The 19,458-nt window shown below is 42.3% G+C and overlaps 3 protein-coding genes across 3 annotated transcripts; all 3 read right to left on the bottom strand.

The window, feature by feature from the left end:
- Nucleotides 1-7,686: 7,686 nt before the first annotated feature.
- Nucleotides 7,687-9,078, bottom strand: LOC117825419 (claudin-3-like). The gene has a single exon (XM_034701251.1). The coding sequence runs from the start codon at nt 8,905-8,907 to the stop codon at nt 8,260-8,262; it is 648 nt and encodes a 215-aa protein (XP_034557142.1). The 5' UTR covers nt 8,908-9,078; the 3' UTR covers nt 7,687-8,259.
- Nucleotides 9,079-12,555: 3,477 nt separating this feature from the next.
- LOC117825418 (claudin-3-like) lies at nt 12,556-13,757 on the bottom strand. The gene has a single exon (XM_034701250.1). The coding sequence runs from the start codon at nt 13,578-13,580 to the stop codon at nt 12,924-12,926; it is 657 nt and encodes a 218-aa protein (XP_034557141.1). The 5' UTR covers nt 13,581-13,757; the 3' UTR covers nt 12,556-12,923.
- A 2,460-nt stretch (nt 13,758-16,217) lies between these two features.
- Nucleotides 16,218-17,745, bottom strand: LOC117825417 (claudin-4). The gene is made up of 2 exons (XM_034701249.1): nt 17,713-17,745; nt 16,218-17,290 (listed from the first exon to the last, which is right to left on the bottom strand). Exon 2 carries the CDS (start codon nt 17,144-17,146, stop codon nt 16,478-16,480), a length of 669 nt encoding a protein of 222 aa, XP_034557140.1. The 5' UTR covers nt 17,147-17,290; nt 17,713-17,745; the 3' UTR covers nt 16,218-16,477.
- Nucleotides 17,746-19,458: the final 1,713 nt, after the last annotated feature.

Here is a 19,458-nt window from a genome sequence, read left to right on the forward strand (position 1 = left end):
TAGGGTTAGGGTTAGGGTTAGGGTTAGGGTTAGGATTAGGGTTAGGATTAGGGTTAGGGTTAGGGTTAGGGTTATGATTAGGGTTAGGGTTAGGGTTATGATTAGGGTTAGGGTTATGATTAGGGTTAGGATTAGGGTTAGGATTAGGGTTAGGGTTAGGGTTAGGATTAGGGTTAGGGTTAGGGTTATGATTAGGTTAGGGTTAGGATTAGGGTTAGGGTTAGGATTAGGGTTAGGGTTAGGGTTAGGGGTATGATTAGGGTTAGGGTTAGGGTTAGGATTAGGGTTAGGATTAGGGTTAGGGTTAGGGTTAGGGTTAGGATTAGGGTTAGGGTTAGGGTTAGGGTTAGGGTTAGGATTAGGGTTAGGGTTAGGGTTAGGATTAGGGTTAGGGTTAGGGTTAGGGTTAGGATTAGGGTTAGGGTTAGGATTAGGGTTAGGGTTAGGGTTAGGGTAAGGATTAGGGTTAGGGTTATGATTAGGGTTAGGGTTAGGGTTAGGATTAGGGTTAGGGTTAGGGTTAGGGTTAGGGTTAGGGTTAGGATTAGGGTTAGGGTTAGGATTAGGGTTAGGGTTAGGGTTAGGGTTAGGATTAGGGTTAGGGTTAGTGTAAGGATTAGGATTAGGGTTAGGGTTAGGGTTAGGGTTAGGATAGGGTTAGGGTTAGGGTTAGGGTTAGGGTTAGGGTTAGTGTAAGGATTAGGATTAGGGTTAGGGTTAGGGTTAGGGTTAGGATTAGGGTTAGGGTTAGGATTAGGGTTAGGGTTAGGATTAGGGTTAGGGTTAGGGTTAGGGTTAGGATTAGGGTTAGGATTAGGGTTAGGGTTAGGGTTAGTATTACGGTTAGGATTAGGGTTAGGATTAGGGTTAGGGTTAGGATTAGGGTTAGGGTTAGGGTTAGGGTTAGGATTAGGGTTAGGATTAGGGTTAGGATTAGGGTTAGGGTTAGGGTTAGGGTTAGGATTAGGGTTAGGGTTAGGATTAGGGTTAGGGTTAGGGTTAGTATTACGGTTAGGATTAGGGTTAGGGTTAGGGTTAGAACCGAATCAGAACCGAACCAGAACCGAACCAGAACCGAACCAGAACCGTACCAGAATCGAACCAGAATCGAACCAGAACCAAACTCAAGCAAACCGAACCAGAACCAAACCAGAACCGAACCAGAACCGAACCAAAACCGAACCAGAACCGAACTTGAACCGAACCGGAACCGGAACCGAACCGAACCGGAACCGGATCGGAACCGGACCAGAACCGAACCAGAACCGAACTCAAGTAAACCGAACCAGAACCGAACCAGAACCGAACCAGAACCGAACCAGAACCGAACCAGAACCGAACCAGAACCGAATCGGAACCGAACCGAACCGGGACCGAATCGGAACCGAACCAGAACAGAACCTGAACAGAATCAGAACAAGAACAAGAACAGAACCAGAACCGAACCAGAACCGATCCAGAACCGAACCAGAACCGAACTCCAGCAAACAAAACCAGAACCAAACTCAAGCAAACAGAACCAGAACCAAACTTGATAATGTCCTCAGGTTGGCATTGAGAAAAATCCGATGCCTCAGCTTGGATGGGCTGATCTGATTTCTCCTCTCAGTGAATATTTGTCTTTGAGAAGACTCTCTCAGAAGGAACAGATGTAGCCACGATTCACAGCCTTCCCTCCATCACCTGTATCCCAAATCCTCACATGTGATTGGACGCATGGCCGCCATGCTGACCAATCAAAACAAAGTTCTGCTGTGAGCAGAGCTGGGGCTGAGCACTGAGAGAGCTAAGCAGGGAAAGGAACAAACTGGGAGCCGGCTCTCTCTCGATGCGAGCCGGCTCTTCTGATTCACTATAAAGCATCGACTCTCAGAGCCGCAGCTTTGGATCATGACACATCACATCACTAGAGCTTTCCAGGGACCTGCTATTTTATCTCCCTCCTCTTGCAGTAATTGTATAAAGTAGGAAATAATAACTCTTGTATGAAACTAGAATGAGTGCTCTATCATGGACTCTGTTATACTGGGTCATTAGGTTGTTGTTGTTTTTGACAGATTAGCCTGTATCATGATATCACTCCATGTCTGTGTTGTGTCGTGATAGGCATGCTCGACTCTCCACTGACGACTCTCAGTATCCGGTGAGTTACACCTGAAGTTTCACCTGCTGTGTTGAGACTATGAGTCAATGACCTCATGCTCTCCTCACGTCCTCTCTCATCATCCGGCTGCAGTCACCCCAGACTGGCCTGAACCAGATTCCCTCTGAAGTAAAACTGAAACAGAGATGAACAGTGTGAGCTTCTTCAGCTGGAATGAGAGGGAGGGACGTCTCTTTTCATCAGGCTCGACATTTATCAGCAGGTATGTTAGCTCATGTCTGCCTCACCAGTGAGCTAAGAGGCTACTGCTCCACCAAACACACACACACACACACACACACACACACACACACACACACACACACACACACACACACACACACACACACACACACACACACACACACTCAAACACAAAGGCAGGCCAGTACAACCTGACCCAAGGAGCTCACACCGTGTACCTTTCTGCACATCCTCCTCCTTGAACCACTTTAGAATGTTTTGGTGCAATAAGCATATTTATGATCAGGTCAGAGATTTGTTGCAGGTCAGCTCTCTTTTCTGTGTTTCTTCCCATTTGACCAGTGATGTTGAACATTTTGAGATCACACATGAAAGGTGAACCCAAACAGTAACCTGTCTGTTCAATTGAAAACATAAAGCTTTATTTATTCTACTGAAAGGTGCCCTTACCAAAACATATTTGCATATATGCATCATTTGATAAATATGTTGAGTTAATTTCCTGCTTCACTAAATGTTTGACACTTAAAGTATTTATAAATCTGAATTGTTGACGTCCCTGCATACTTGCTGTCTCTCTGTTTGTTGTTTTAACTCGTGCAGTGCAGCATTTTAAGGTGTGCTACCTCCACCTTCTGACAAGCCAGGCTGGGATAAAAACTCTAACATCCATTAAGGTAACTCTTGATTTGATTTGATTTGATGTCTTTATTTCAAACATGTAAAAAGCAAGTAAAAAAAGAAGAAATAGTTATACAAAAAACCCAAATCAATCAGTTCAATTTGCAAGCACTGAAACATTTTACTGTACATGTGCGAAAAGGAGTAGGAAGAAGTTAAACTTATCTAATCCCTTTCATTCACTATTTTCTGGCCTTATATGAGAGCATTCCCACAAGTCAAATCTTCATATTTACACCTATCATCAAAAGCAAACCCCTCATGATTCTCAACACTTGTCTTCCTCCTTGTACCTCATGAAAATAACCTCTTTATACCTCTTCTTCCTGGACTGGATTATGTTCTGACATTGCTGTAGCTCCATGTTGAGTCTGTTCCACAGCTTTACTCCACAAATATTCACACATGTAAGATAGACCACGTGAGTCGAAGCTGATTTGCTGTCATATTTCTTTCTCTGCACACAAAAAATATCACCCTCAGAGGTTCTGGTTGTCTCAAATTTCTGGAGTAAGTGACTTACTCTTGCAAAGTAAATAAAGGCTGCAAGAATAACTGAATATGTTTATCGTGCATGTAGAAGTTAAATTTTTTTGCACTTGGCAGTTCCTCAGAAATCTGAGTGGGCTTCTGTTTATCATCATGACGCAGGGATAGATTAGATCAAATGAAAGTGCTTCTAAGGAGCCTGGATAAGGGTAAAAGTCTGGAGGCACTGACCAACAGTATGTCAACATTTCTCAGTTGTCTGTGTGTTGCATGAAAATATTAAATTAGAATAGTTTCATGAGGAAAGCTGAAACTTTCATCTTTAAAACTCCTCGGGGGAAAGGTCAGAAGTTTACTAAGAAAGTTATTTTATTTAGAGAACACAAAATCCTCTCCTGATTCTTCACCTTCATTCTTCTCTCTCATATTGAATCCGCTCCTTTGTGGCTCTGCCGTGGTCTAGATTTGGATTTAGATTTCTTGCCGCTGCAGGTAAGAACTCTCTGTGAGTTTCCGTTCCCACTGAGCGGACACAGTGAGCCTGTGTTATGTTCAGGGAGAGGGTGGGAGACAGGGGGGGTGGGTTTGCTTTCTCTTTCTGACTTCAGGTGCCAGGCAACCTCTCTGCCCTTCACATTCCCCGGTATCGGTCATGTGACCAGAGTTTGGCCAGAGCCAGCAGAGCATGACCACAGAGACTCACTGAATGCATTTTTTCTTTCCTTTCGTTGCTCTTTACAATCACACAGAGTTAGATATTTAATGAAATTCAGTTTCTACACAGCCTCAGGATCTTTATCTTTACCACACTGCTGTTTGCTGTCTACTTCTCTTGGCTGTTTATTGACGACTCTTCCTCTCCTCACACTCACTCTTTAAATATGCAGAATAAAAACTGAGCTTTCCACTGTGGCATGCTGTATGTTTGAGGACAAGTTATCCTGTGGTTGTCTTATTGTTTGAGAAGCACACCTGAGTAAGGATCAGAGATTAGCTGAACGGTGACTAAACATTCCCCGAGGCTCTGAGAGAAGTGACTGGAACAGCACACAGGAAGTTCACAGAAAACAAGCTCTGTCTCGATGATGCTCGGAGAAAAGCGCTTACTTTATTTTCTATGGTTTGTGCCGAGTCATGATTGAGTTAGCATTACTGCATTTGATGTTCCTAACAGGCTTGTTGATGGGAGGAAAACATTAATCATTTATTAACAGAGTAAAAAATTATAAATCTCACCCCAAAGAGTCTAAAAACTTTAGAAAATCATAAATGTAGAATATGTATCATTTAAAAACAGTAACTACACAGGCTATAAAATATAGATTTAAGATGATTTTGTTTAATTTTAACATATAACTTGCATTTCAGGGAAGGATCGATGAATATACTGCAAAAACTCAAAATCTTACAAAGTGAAATTGTCTCCTTTTTAGTCTAAATGTCTTCTCCCACTTGATTTAAGATACATTTATTTCACAAGTAACATTTGAGCAAGATAGAGGGACTTGTTTTAAGACATCTTAAATATCTTGTTAAGTCAAACAATCTTGAAATTATCTTGTTTTGAGTTTTAATTTAGAAGAAACAAGGTTTATTTAACATTTCAGACATTTTTCAAGCTGAGATCTTATTTGTAGAAGACGGATAATCTTGATTTAAGACAAACACTTTACTTGATTTAAGGAAAAGAGAATCTATCAGAAAACAGCTCCATTGATAAAAAAGAAAGAAAGAAAGAAATACAGAAAGAAAGAAAGAGAAAAGAAAGAAAGAAAGAGAAAAGAAAGAGAAATAAAAGAAAGAAAGAAAGAAAGAGAAAAGAAAGAAAGAAAGAGAAAAGAGAAAAGAAAGAAAGAGAGAAAGAAAGAAAGAGAAAGAAAGAGAAGAGAAAGAAAGAAAGAAAGAAAGAAAGAAAGAGAAAAGAAAGAAAGAAAGAAATAGAAAAGAAAGAAAAAAAGAAACAAAGAGAAAAGAAAGAAAGAAACAAACAAAGAGAAAAGAAAGATACAAAGAGAAAAGAAAGATACAAAGAAACAAAGAGAAAAGAAAGAAACAAAGAGAAAAGAAAGAAAGAAAGAGAAAAGAAAGAAAGAAAGAGAAAAGAAAGAAAGAAAGAAAAAAGAAAGAAAGAGAAAACAAAGGAAGGAAGAAGAAAGAAAGAAAGAAAGAAAGAAAGAAAGAAAGAAAGAAAGAAAAAAGAAAAAAGAAAGAAAGAGAAAAGAAAGAGAAAAGAAAGAGAAAAGAAAGAAAGAAAAAGAAAGAAAGAAAGAAAGGTTGTTGTTTTTAAGGGTGGGTTTCAGTTTTCAGACTCTGTTTCTTCTAAATCAGATCAAAATCTTCCTCCTCAAACTCCATGCACACAATGAAACACCTCCTTTAGAGCATAGCTGGCTTATTCTAAAAAACAACATGACTGAATATTAGTATATCCAGCTCACTATGAGAAGACATTATATCTCAAAATGAGACAATTCAACTTTGTCATCTTATTTCAAGTACAAGATGGTCTTAAACCTAGAGAAGTGCTGCTATAATACAACTCAAATTAAAGTGAATATATCTCAAATGAAGAAGCTGACATGAAATGTATTAAATAAAATGAAAAAATACTAATTGTTATCATTCCTGTCTTATTCTGAGACACTAAGCTTTAAAATACTGGTCAAATGTTATTTAAAATAAGTTTTCCCTGCTAATTTTAAGATTACAGTTTTCTAAATATTACGTCTTATTTTAAGAAATCTTACCAAGCAAATTTTCACTGTTTCTATTGGCAGATTTTTTTGCTTATTTCAAGGTAAAAGTACACTTTGATTCATCACCTTGTTATAAAACCAAAGAAAAGTTCACTACTACTAAAAAATCATCAACAAACATCCTTACATACATTAGCATTAGCATTAGCATACATTACCTTATCAGACGATCTGACTTCATCTGTGCTTGGACAGAAATGATTATCTGGTATTTTCGTATCATACTGTCTTCAAATTTCAAGGATGGGGAGTTAAATGATTTTATATGAAGCTATAAGAAGAGTATTACATGCATCTGAATCCTAAAATAACCCATCAACACTTCCTGAACTCATCAAACCTTCATCTGAATGTGAATGAGCTCTAATCGCTGGTTCCTGTAATCATGACCAGATGTCACGCCGCTCCTCGCCCTTTGTTTGCGGCGACACTGATACGGGGGGGTCAGACACAACAGCAGGAAAGTAACATGATCCAGCTCCTAGAGAACCTTTCTCATATTTACTATGAGCTCTTCATGAATTTTTCAAGTTGTTGCCCTTATCAGGTGTGACTGCATGTGTTTGTGAAACCATAGTCTCGTGTCTCCAAAGGAAACGCTGGCTGAGAGGTTTGGTAAATGTGGAGATAACAGCAGCGTGCCGCGTCGCTGCTGCTGCATCTCATCATTAAATAAAGATAACCGGACGATGAGAGAGTGAAGGGGAGGTCAGATGTTCCTCGTACTGTTGGTTACCGTCAGTCAGCTTTAAGATGGAACATCTGTGCAAACTTCACAGGACATTTTGAACAGAGAGTCCTGCTTTTGCATGGTGTTTCTTATTTTTTAAAGTTATATTTTTGTGCTTTTTAGCCTTTATTTTGATATGACAGCTGAAGAGAGACAGGGAATGTGGGGAACAGAGAGCAAGGGAAGACACGCAGGAAATGGATGAGGCTGGGAGTTGAACCAGCGACCTCTGCGGCAACCCTGCAGCCTCTGTATGTGGGGCGCTTAGACCACTAGGCCACCAGCACCCCTGGTGTTTCTTAATTTGATGCATCAGAAGAAATATGTTAAACAGGTCGGCTCCCACAAATGAATGCATGTATGTTGCAGAGAAGTCGAAAGGTTTAAAAGGAGACTGATTCCTGTAAGCTGTCTGGAGCGACTCCTCTCCTGTGTGCTCACACTTCTCACCTCTGCTCGGTAACTGATCCTGTGGCTAATTGTTTGGAGCGTGTGTGGCTAAGTCGCCAGTTGCCGGTAACGTAGCCCTCAGGATTGGATGACAGGGTACCTTTACGTGGGTGCCTGAATAGTAATTTTTGTTGCCAGTACACTGACTCATGCAGGAGGGAATAAGCTTGAACAAAAACCCTCAGTTTGAGAACAAGAACGTTGAAGTTCCAATGAAATAAAAGCAGACAGAATTGTAAAAAAACAGTCATGTTTATTTAAAAAAAAACACCTTTAATGCACATGTTCTGTAATTGTATATGACGAGCAGACGTAATCACCATTCTGGGTGGACTCAGGTGCTTCAGTGCTGCTGGTGTTAGAGCCCTCACCTCACCACACTGCACTTAAAGCTGCACTGAACACAGTTATCATCTCTCCTGACTGTTACAGGTGATTAATGTCACACGTACTACTACAGTATTTACAACACATAACCCTGCTCATGACCCGTTCCCTGTAATTTTAGCAGTGTGTTATCTTGAAAGTGAAGCCGTGAAAAAGTAAACATTAAGTAGCTATGACTGCATAAAAATGTTTGGCTGTACAACGACAACAACATTTGCGTTTCTCTAAGAGTCTTTTTTTCCTTCTCTTGCAAACAAGGAGACTAATTCAAAGACGAGTAGCATAAAAAGTTAAAGAATAAGATCCTTCATCTTGGAGCCTCCTTGTTTCTGCGAGCTCTTTTCCTCAGTTCACCCTCAGTTTGGTTTCGGAGAGCTCGTTTAAGATTTAATAGTGTCTCTTACTCTTTTGACCTTCATTCAAACGTAGTCTTTCCTTTCTAACCCGGGGCCTCCTGCAGACCGAGGGGCAGAGTAAGCCATCCGTGAAGGGTTGTATCTCGTCTCCCGTGGCGGACAGGAGCAGCACAGCAGTCCACCTCCCAGAATGAGCAGAGCAGCAGCTGCCCAGCCGATGTAAAGAGCGGCGCCCAGCTCCCTCCGCTGAGCGTCCGTGAGCATAGGGTTGTAGAAGTCCCTGATTATCGTATTGGCCGACCAGGACACAGGAATGAGCTGCATGACTCCAGACACGATAAAGAAGACTCCAGAGATGATCATAACCTTGGCCTTGGATGACTCGTCCTCGATGCAGTTGGTGCACTTGGCTCCAGCGATGCTGATAAGCACAGCTAGGATGGCGAGCAGGATGGAGATGACGGTGAGGGCGCGAGCAGCTTGGAGGTCCTGGGAGAGAGCGAGCATGGAGTCGTAGACCTTACACTGCATCTGTCCCGTGCTCTGGACCACGCAAGTCATCCACAGACCCTCCCAGATGATCTGAGCCGTGACGATGTTGCTCCCGATGAAGGCTGTGACCCTCCACATGGGCAGGGCGCACGCCACAATGGCAATAATCCATCCCAAAATGCACAGGGAGATGCCTATCAACTCCAGCCCTGCAGACATACTGCCACGTCTTCCTCTTCTGCTGCTGCTGCTGTGTGTCAGACCTGAAGGAGCTCACAGAGGAAAGCTGCTGAAAAGGGACGAGTCAACCAGAGACTCAACTGCTTATTAAGTAGATTTCAGGCCTTGCATCTGTTGCGTGTGTGTGATGATCTGATGACTCCACTTCACCAGTATCCTTTATAAGGCAGATCAGGTGGATGGGAGGAGTTCTTAAAGGAGTCGACATCACCAAAAGGGGGAGGAAGGACCTGGACACAGACTGCTCTCAGCTTACATGGCCAGCGTCACAATGGGGCCTGGCCACAAAGAGACCTTTTACAGCTGAAAGGGCACGAGGTATTTCATGCATCTTTGGGGAAACAACTCTGAGGGGGAGAATAGCTGTTTAATTACATGTAGGGATATACAGTTTCATAAAATAACACTTGTCTGATTTATTGTTGTTTATAAAAACGATGTGAAAACAGAGCCAGATGAGAGATCTCTCTGGGCATGAGATTGGTCCGTTGATGTGCAGATGGATTACAGGTGAAGGGAGAATCCTCTTTAAAGCGTCTCAGGAGGTGTTCAGCCTTGCAACTCATCCTTTTTTAATTTAATCTCTTGACCAGATATTGAGATCTTGGACCAGGAAAGTCTTAGCTTTAGATTTACCCTCATCTCAGCACTCTGGGATCTCTTGTTCCTGATGGATGGAGGTGATGTTATTATAGAAAGAACCCTCCTCTTAGGACAGTAATGTTTCATCATGAGATAAAGGTGATCACTCAGATCCTCTTTCTCTTGATTTGTGATGATTAGAGGACTCAGACCACAGCAGCAAAGAGCCCAGACAAAGACAAAGACATCCAGATTCCCTCACCGTAGGGATCAAACAATCAATCAATCTTTATTTGTATCAGCACCAAATCACAACAAACGTTATCTCAAGACACTTTTACAAACAGCAGGTTACATTATTAACAAAGACCCAACATCAATACTGGATAAGATCCAGTCCCCTCTGACGGACAGGACTCAGTCTGATCTCATCTTAATCCATCATGAGCAGAGCACTTTGCAGCATTTAGCAAGATACAGTGGCAAGGACAAACTTCCTTTAACAGGCAGAAACCTCCAGCAGGACCAGACTCATGTTAGACACACATCTGCTGAGACTGTGTTGGAGAGAGGGATAGAGGAGAATAAGAGAGAGAGATGATAGTGATGAGACGGATAGTAGTAGTAGTAATAGCTGTTGCCGCTGGAGGCTGGAACGTCCACACCAGCAGGACATCTATGGTAGGGATTCAGAGGAACCTACATGTACAGGCTCTTCCTTCTCCCAACTGCAGAAGGATTCACAAGAAAACTCAAAAACACAAGATCTAAATACTCAAATTATATTTATTTTTTGTACGGTCATTTCAAACTTTAACTATATACTTTGTGATGTTTTGAAATGACGCCTTTATGAGGGAGACTCTTCATCATTTCAGTCATAACTTTGAGTCTATTTTACACATTATTTGTATACAACAGAGTGTAGATTGATTCGTACCTCTTCCAAACCTTTGTATCACATATTTATGATCATAATGAGACCGGGCTTCTTCGTGCTCGTCATCTTATGTTGCTTTTTTGTGTTGCAAGCTGCATGTGCATCTAGGAATATTAGATTCACTTAATATATCATTAGGGTGGTGTGATAACATTTCTCTGACTGAATTGAAAATCTTATCATGTGAGGGGAGAAGCACACACGCCTCTTTCTCCCACACATCTCAAAGTAGTGTGGATGTTTGAACACGGTCTGAAGTGAAACTGCAAAGAATCAGTACGTGAAGCCTTCACATGGATGTGCATTTGCAGCATCAGAGTGACTAATGCTGATGTCGTGTACCAAACCTAATGTGTCTCTGGAGGGGAAATACAGCATGCAAATGTAGGTGTTAATGATATAAAGAATGTTGTGAAGCTGGAGCTGAATGCACAAGAGAGTTTCTGTGGTCTGATATATCACTAATACATGAAAAAACAGTTCAAATGTATTTGTTTAGGTGCAGATTGAGCAAACTAAAAAATATGAACAGCTATCAACTCGTCAGCTTACCACTGACTTGCTAATCCTTTTCATCATATGAGAATAAAGGAAGGGGAAGCTGGGGAAATTCCTCTGTTGTGTTACTTTTCTAGTTTCTGACGCTGAGTTCAGACAGAAATGCGCATGTAACAGCCTCTTGACATCAATACAAAAACAAAGAGTCAGAGTGACTCACAGATGTCTTAATAAAAAACTTTGAGGAGGTGTAAGCTACCTTTGCGGTGTAGCTGTAGCTGAGCTTGCAACATTTCATCTGTGCTGAACTGTCTGCTGAACACTGATGGCTAATAAAGGAAGCATGCCTGACCTCTGTTCCTTAGTTACACTTCCTGCTCTTTTAATCATCACTGCATAGTAAAAACCTTACATCTCTTAAATGCCTGCTTTCACATTTTAAATAACCATCCTGCTTTCAGTGTCAGTTCATCGTTCTTAATCTCACAAAAGCGTCATAAATCAGAGGATAAAGGAGGAGGGGCTAACTCTCACTTCAACACATTTATGTTTGTGTTCTCCGGCTTTCACCGGACAACAGGTTTGTGTTTGATGCTCTCTAATGACTCTGTCTGCAGAATGCCCTTGAAATTCTTCAGGCCTGGGACTGTCTCCTTAGAAATCCCCCCCAACCCCTCCACCCCTCCAGCATTCTGTAACCCGGTGTTGACAGACCCCCCCCCTTCTCGGTCTCCCCCTCCGACATGAAACAGCTCCATTGTTTGGGAGGGCAGCTCAGATAGTTGAGTGTGGGGAAGCTGACAAAGTAGCGGTTCTTCTTATCATAGAGCCAACAGACATATGGGAGACGGCCAGGTGGACAGATGCTGCGATAGAGACTCCCGGTCGTCAGACTAATGGTTGGGTATGAAGGCTGCATGGAAACAGATATTTTCTTTACACCTGTGGAGTAAACATCTCTCTATTTTCTGAATCCTCTGTCCTAAACTGTGTTTTGCTAATGAACATACTGACTAAACATCACATAAACTGGCCTAATGGTTCAGTTGCGGTCCCATATAGCAGGTGGCCGGGTTTGATTCAAGCCTGTAGCCCCCTTCCCACTCCCACATAGCAAAATTGGTCTGATAGGTCCAGGCCAGATCTGGTGTCAAGCCGGCACTGCTGGCTGACTGCTGGCATGGCAAGTGGTATGTCAACCGGTATGTGGACCAGGTCTGGCAATTATGGCATTGTATATATGATGGCATGCCACATCTGGCCCGATTGTGGCTTGGTTTATGTGGCCCAGATCTGTCCATGCTGCATCTGGGCCTGGGATTAAGGCTGAGCTTGTGATTAAGCTGGCCCATGTGTGGGCGGTCTCTGGCAAACTATATCTGACCACTTAAGGGCCGTCATTCTTTGTGGTATGTTGGTCGAGTCTAAGTGTATTATGGGCCAGAACTGGGCCAGACCAATTTTGCTATGTGGGATGTCATTCCCCTGCTCTCTCCCAGTTTCCTCCTCTATTCTGTCCTCTCCAAACAAAAGGAATAAAAGCCTCAAAAATATAACTTAAAATAAAGATACAACTTTAAAAATGTAAGAAATCAAGACATCTTAAGTATAAAAACAAAGACTTTAATTGAAAAAGTAACATCTTTGACATGAAACATTTCAAACATTAGCAAAACAAAGTTTTATATGTAGCACAAACAGTCAATACACTGAGAAGGTAAAAATACAGAGACACACTTTCCTTAAATTTGGATCCTATTACAGATACTTTCACTAAATATAAAATATAACTCACTACTTCATTAGAATAAAGTTCCAACAGTCTGAAGGTAAAAAAAAGTTAGAGGCCCTGTTAAGAAGAGCATGACATGAAAACAGATTCATCCTTAAGTTATTCAAATAAAAAGTCCCCTCCAGTTCTCCTTCTTCAAATCCTCATGATAGCAAAGGCGTGAGAAAGAGAGCAGCTGTGAGCTCACACATAGTCTCTCCTGTCGTAGCCACTCGGAGCCACTGACCTGGTTTGAGAGTACATCACCTTTGAAGGAGGCCCGTACTTTTTGTCAGGCTGCGGGGGGCAACTGGAGCACAGGATGCCCCCTCCAAGGAGCAGAAAGGAGGCTGCAGCCCAGCCCAAGTACAAAGCTCCCCCTATCTCCCTCTTCTGTGCCTCAGGTATGATCGGATTGTAGAACTCCATGATGATGGTATGCGCAGACCACGACACGGGGATCAGCTGGGTAAGAGCTGCAATGATGAAGGCCACCCCGGCTGCTATCATAACCCGAGCTTTGGCTGAGTCGTCCTCCACACAGTTGGTGCATTTTGCCCCCATTGTAGCCACCAGGAGTCCAATGACGCCCACAATGATGGAGATGATAGTGAGAGCCCTGGCGGCCTGAAGATCTCCACTCAGAGCCAACATGGAGTCGTGGATTTTACACTGCATCTGCCCCGTGCTCTGGACCACGCAGTTCATCCAGATGCCCTCCCAGGTAGTCTGAGCTGTGACGATGTTTGTTCCAATAAAGGCCGACACTCTCCACATGGGCAAGGAGCAGGACACGATCGACGAGATCCATCCCAGGACAGCCAGACTCACTCCAAGTATCTCCAATCCTGCTGAAGGCATGTCTGAACTCTGCGTGAGTCAAAGTGTACAGAGGTCTGTGGTGGATTGAGTAAAAGTATTTGTGGTGCTGGTTGCTCTTAGAAGCAGCAGATATCTTTAGAGGAGAAGGTGGAGTCACTTGGCGATTGGCCCGAGAAGAGTTCAAATCATCTAAAAAACATGCAAACGGCTCCAGCTTAATCATTGAGCTTCCTCTCCCCCGGTAGCTCTCCCACCTATTTGGGTGAGGGGAGAGTAAACAGACGATGTGTGGCTCAGGTCTGGAGAAGTTAAAGAATAACTGACACAGTAAAGATTGGGGGGATGAATGATTGAAAGTGGAAAGCACTATATGCATTCTTGCAGGTTCCCATTTATTGTCCTCCTTGAATTCTAAATATTCCATTAAAGGACAGCCCATCATCTTCTGGCATGTTATCCAAGATAGCAAGTTGCACAACTTCTTTTTGAATCATTTTCCTCTTAATCATATCGGCTTTGTATGAAATACTTTTGGCAGAAGGAACAGGCATGATGGAAGTGATCGTAACAGACTTTGAATGAGTCAGGGTACTTCCTGCAATGATTATCTCAGTGTATGCATCCTCTAAGTCCTGCTGTACTGTTTCAAAATGACTGATGAAGCCAAGTGCTACTGATGGATGCTGTTGCTGTAACTTTTATACCGGTTCTTGACCATGGTGATCTTTTGCACATGCACACCACAGCTCAGTGTCTTCACAAGATTGATGCAGCCTACCATGCTTCCTTGAGGTTCATTACAAATTGTAAAGCTCTGACTCATCGTTGTGAGTTGTACTCGCGGGTTGGTTGGCCATCTCTGGCGACCTGTAGATTGGTACATTGGTACATTTTCATTTATAAGGCTAATCCAAAAAGCCTGTACAGAAATTTGGAAAAGGGCTTTTAGATATTCTGCACCCTCAGCCTGGAATTTATTGCAGAATGGCATTAAACTAAAGGAGCTGGTGCCACTTAAAGTTTTTAAATCTATAATGAAATAAATTGAAAGTGAATCTTTAGGATGGTGTTGTTTTTAGTGTATCTTGTTACAACTGCCTCCTAGGTAACAGCTCTTTCTGTGACAAACATTGTGCTTGTAAAGTGTACTTCGGTTCTCTGTGTGTCTATGTCTGTAACTTTGAGGTTTTTTTTGCTTCAGACTGTCTTGGCCAGGTCTACCTAGAAAAAGAAATATTTGATCTCAATGGGACCAACCTGGTTAAATACAGGTTAAATAAAACAGATAAATAAAAGAATTGCACATTTCTATTTTCTGAAGCCATCATCTTTTAACAGCTTCAGATAGAAACTGATTTTGCAGCTTGTGTGTGATACTTGAGTGCATCCGTGCGGGCAAAAGTCCCGCCATATAGAGGCAAAATGCATGATCTCACTTTGGAAACAAATCAAAATTATCTAAATAACACCCTGATGAGATTTGAAATGATGCAATGAAGGCATGAAGAGATACAGTTTCTTCAATACTTGAAAGAGATGGTGGCATCAGATCATAACAGCACTTAAAATCATGTAAAAATCACAAGATAATGAAGCATTATGCAAAAATGATGGAGTGTGTGTGCTGCTTTTTGAGTCTAAAAACAGCTTTTCCCAGCTGCTCAGATTACCATGGGAAGTTAACAAGTGAGAGCACATGTTGAAAACAGCAGAACAAACACAAAAACCTCTCTGCAGGTTTAGTTTCTGCACCTGAGAGGCACACAGCACCATAATAAAAATACTGCTATATATAGGGACATGAATGTTTTCTTGTGATGACTCCAAGCATCAGTCTTTTAAGGAGATTGATGGCCTGTGCACTGGAAGCTGAAACCATTGTCTGCGATGTGTGTGCTCAGGGTCGGGGTCTTATCAGTGTCCTTGACCAGATGGTCGCAGTGCATCAGGAGTTTCAACCCTAGTTTAACTTTTGCACGTGCTGCAAATAAAGACCCTCCTAAAATACACATGCTGACCTCCAGTGGCTCTATCAGGATCCCTCTTTGGATTCTGCTGCATCAAGCTAAAATTATCAAAGTGATAAAGATGTTTTTCCCATGCAGGAAATGCTTTTGTCTTTCTATTTAGATTTTTAACATTTCAGGAGACTCTTTAAGTGTTAAGATTAACTTTTATTTAAGGACTCCAACAGGAGGGAGGAAGGTAAACACTTCAAACCTCCAGATCAATAGGCTCTTTGTGGCTCGGGTACAGTGCAGGTTACATTTCCTTGCAGACAGAGACTTTTATCTCTGCCTCAGTTTCACTCTCGCAGTGGAGAACAGGCTACAATGGAGGGTAAGCATAAGGTCCTCTCTAAAACAAGCGCCTCATTGTGTCCGTCCTCCATTTACAATGAAACAAAATACCTAATTTGTGCATGCACCAGCGTAGCTCTTATTAGTCGGACTTGGCTGAACCCTGCAGATGGCATCTGCCCCAGTTTCTGCATACCAAAGAAACAGGGCAGGTAAAGTTAAATGACTCTTAATTAAAGCAGCAGTTGGTTGCTGACTCAGTTGCATGAAAGTGCAGGGTTACAAGCTGCTGCTTAGAAAAACGCTTATAAGTCAAGGTTTGTTTTTCCATTTATTCAGAATCTGGAGAAAGCTTTGATCACAAATACTTAGCACAGTCATTGTGAGGTTGTTCTGAGATCAAACATCTTTATATGTCTTAGAAAATGCATAAAACTACAAATAAAATGTATTAATATTCAAAATAGAATATGTAAAGTATACACAAAATCACAGAAGTCCCATCAATGAAGACATGCATCTCTGAATCATGCTGAATGTCCAAGCTCAAACTGCTGTAGTAATGTCCATGTCAAATATTCATCATGAGCACAAATCCTCTTAATCTGGTCTTCATCTGCACCACATTTCTCTTGCTCATACATAGTCTCTTCTGGTGTATCCGTTGGCAGACATTGTTTTGACCCGGGTGTAGTCTGTCCACGGAGGCATGGAGCCATCACCAGGCGCTGCTGTGGCTGTTTTGGTCGGGCAGGAGCAACAGAGCAGGGCTCCCCCGAGGATGAGCAGGCAGGAGGCAGCCCACCCAAAGTACAGAGCATTACCAAACTCCCTCTTCCCCGTCTCCTCCAGCATCGGGTCGTAAAAGCCCAGAACGATGGCATGAGCAGTCCAGGACACAGCCACCAGCAAGAGCAGTCCAGACACCACAAAGATTACTCCTGCAGCCACCACCAGCCGAGGTTTACTGCTCACATCCCGGCTGCAGTTGGTGCACTTGGCACCTGCCACCGACAGACAAATGCCCACAATGCTAAGCACCATGGAGACGATGACCAAAGCACGAGCCGCCTGCAGGTCAACAGGAAGCCCCAGCATGGAGTCATGCACCTTGCAGTGCATCTGACCCGTGCTCTGCACCGAACAGTTCATCCACAAACCCTCCCAGATCACCTGAGAGATGACGATGTTCTGCCCGATGTAGGCAGCCACACGCCACATGGGCAGGCCGCAGGTCACCATCACCCCCAGCCACCCGGCCACAGCCAGGATCATCCCGAGGACCTCCAAGCCTGCAGAGTACATAGTAGGAGCTGGGGATGAAGTAGGAGCTGAGCTAGACTGTCCTCCAGGGCTCTCTGGGATAGAAGGCCCTCTGTGTCCGCAGGTTCAACCCTCCTGAGATGAAGGCGATATCGGATCTCGTTTGGCTCTAAGTCCTGCTTAAGACTTTTAGCGAGAGAGAAAGAGAGAGGGAGAAACAGATTCTACCTTCTTTATACAGCTTAGACGTTTGAAGGTGGAGTCAGCTTGAGCTGGCATCATGTTTACCCTCAAACTACAACTAAAAACAGGGATACAGGGATACTTTCAGAGCACTGTTTCAAAGCAGAAGTGCTGTCACATTGAAAAAATATAACAATCTGTGCAAGTGTTGAAAACAAACTTTATGAAGTAGAGTCTCAGAGTCACATTTGAGAGCATGTTGAGCTTGTTTACTCAGAGGAAATACAGCAATCATAACTATGTGTTCACTTCAGATTATACTACCTAATGTAAGCATTTAATGCACTCTTTTAAAGTCTGGTAAAGTTAACAAAAGGTGTGTGTGTGCATGTATATGTGTGTGTATGTATGGGGCATATGGCAACCTTGAATAAAATGCTGAATCACCATCTGAATGAGCTCTCCATGCACTAAAGAAGAGAAACAATGACGGGCCTTGTGTTGTTTTTTTACTGGTCGGCTACATGCTCCTTCAAGGAAGAAAAAAAAACCCCTCAGAGGCATTTCTTTACAGAATGAAGGATGTATAGTTAGTGTCTAAACTGAAAAATCACTGAGAGTATCATCTTGACTCTCTGTTATCTGACATTAGCAGATAACAGTCTTATGACACTACGAACGTCAAACCTTAAATACATCCCTGAGGTGTAATGCTAGGTCGTCTGTGTCGCTAATCCCTTCATAAACACCTCCTTTGTGTATGATCATTTATTGGGAAACCTCAGAGGACGAAGAGCACAAAGACTAAGTCATTTCTTACCGTGCAAGTCAACAAAACCGTGCATTACGGTGGTTTAGCATGTCATGTTTAACTTCCATCACAGTCACATCTGAAACTGGAAACACATCCACATTTGTCATGTCAAGTATGAAAGGATTCAAAGAATATCACAACAGCTGAAGATCTTTGGATTCATCTGCAGCAGCGTGTTTATCTGAGAGACAAAGGAGGAGGCTGAGGCTGTCTGATGAGCTGTGTCATTACAGGCTTTCCTCTAATCATCAGAGGTCACCTGGGGTCGGCGGTCAGGATGAGTATCTCTGTTATCTTTGGTTAACCCCCCGCCACAGAAACATGAACACACACACATACCCATACACACACACACCCTCCCACAGACACACACACACACCCTCATGGACCATTATGGTGGTAAATTACGTTTTTAAGCTTTGGTTGTAAACATCAGTAAGCAGATACAACTTTTGGATATTGATCATATGTGTCATTATTTCTTTCTTCCATGACATAAGATCTCCATTCACTAAACAGTGATGTAATTTATTTAATATGTGTCAAACAATTCAGCTTTACAGGTATTTCAGTAAGTGTTATTGGCCCGTTTAAGGAAGACATCTGCACCACGCCCCATCATCTGCTGCAAATACAGATCCCTCTTATAGTCACTTATTTACATAACATAAAGTTTAATGCATTTGATTTGGTTTGCAAGAAAGTTTCCTTTAAATAAGAACCCCATGTCAGGTTTAAAATGGAGCGGGTGAACAGTTCTATGACTGTCAGGGACCATACACAACACAGCTTCTGAGCCAGTTAGCTAAACATGCTTGTTTTTATTTGTGGTCCCTTTGCAGGAAAAATGTCAGAGTGAAGAAGTAGAGAGAGATGGTTTAAACTTTTATTTTAGGCTGAGGATATTTTGGTGTTACACTCTGGGATAGACTTAGAACAGGGTTCTTTCAGGGGACTGTATCTGGTTGTGTACTCTATACTGTAAGTGCAGGTGTAACAGGCAGGGGGAGCCACTTCTGCATCATGTCTATAATATGTTTGTATGGTTTGCAGAAAACGCCCTTCAGTGTGAATGTTTGTCTGTTAAGTTACAGTAATAGTGGATCAGCATGAGGGTATTCTTGCATCCGTTTTATGCAGTTTGGACAAAAAATATCTGACTTTAAACATTTTTTATTTAAATTTTTTATTTAACTTTAATTTAACTTGGAGGCAAAACTTCATTGAGAATAAAAATCTCTTTTTCAAGGGTGTCCTGGTCAAGAAAGGCAGCAGCACAAAGTTGCAGACAACATAAAGGACATCCTCCTGATTTTACTTTCCCCCACATTTTTTGACCCACACTGGATTTGATTGA

This window comes from Notolabrus celidotus, chromosome 14 (genome assembly GCF_009762535.1).
Source record: "Notolabrus celidotus isolate fNotCel1 chromosome 14, fNotCel1.pri, whole genome shotgun sequence".
Lineage (NCBI taxonomy): Eukaryota > Metazoa > Chordata > Actinopteri > Labriformes > Labridae > Notolabrus > Notolabrus celidotus.

Coding starts and splice junctions, on each gene's coding strand:
- LOC117825417 (XM_034701249.1), bottom strand. CDS start 17,146: ATGTACTCTGCAGGCTTGGAGGTCCTCGGGATGATCCTGGCTGTGGCC.
- LOC117825418 (XM_034701250.1), bottom strand. CDS start 13,580: ATGCCTTCAGCAGGATTGGAGATACTTGGAGTGAGTCTGGCTGTCCTG.
- LOC117825419 (XM_034701251.1), bottom strand. CDS start 8,907: ATGTCTGCAGGGCTGGAGTTGATAGGCATCTCCCTGTGCATTTTGGGA.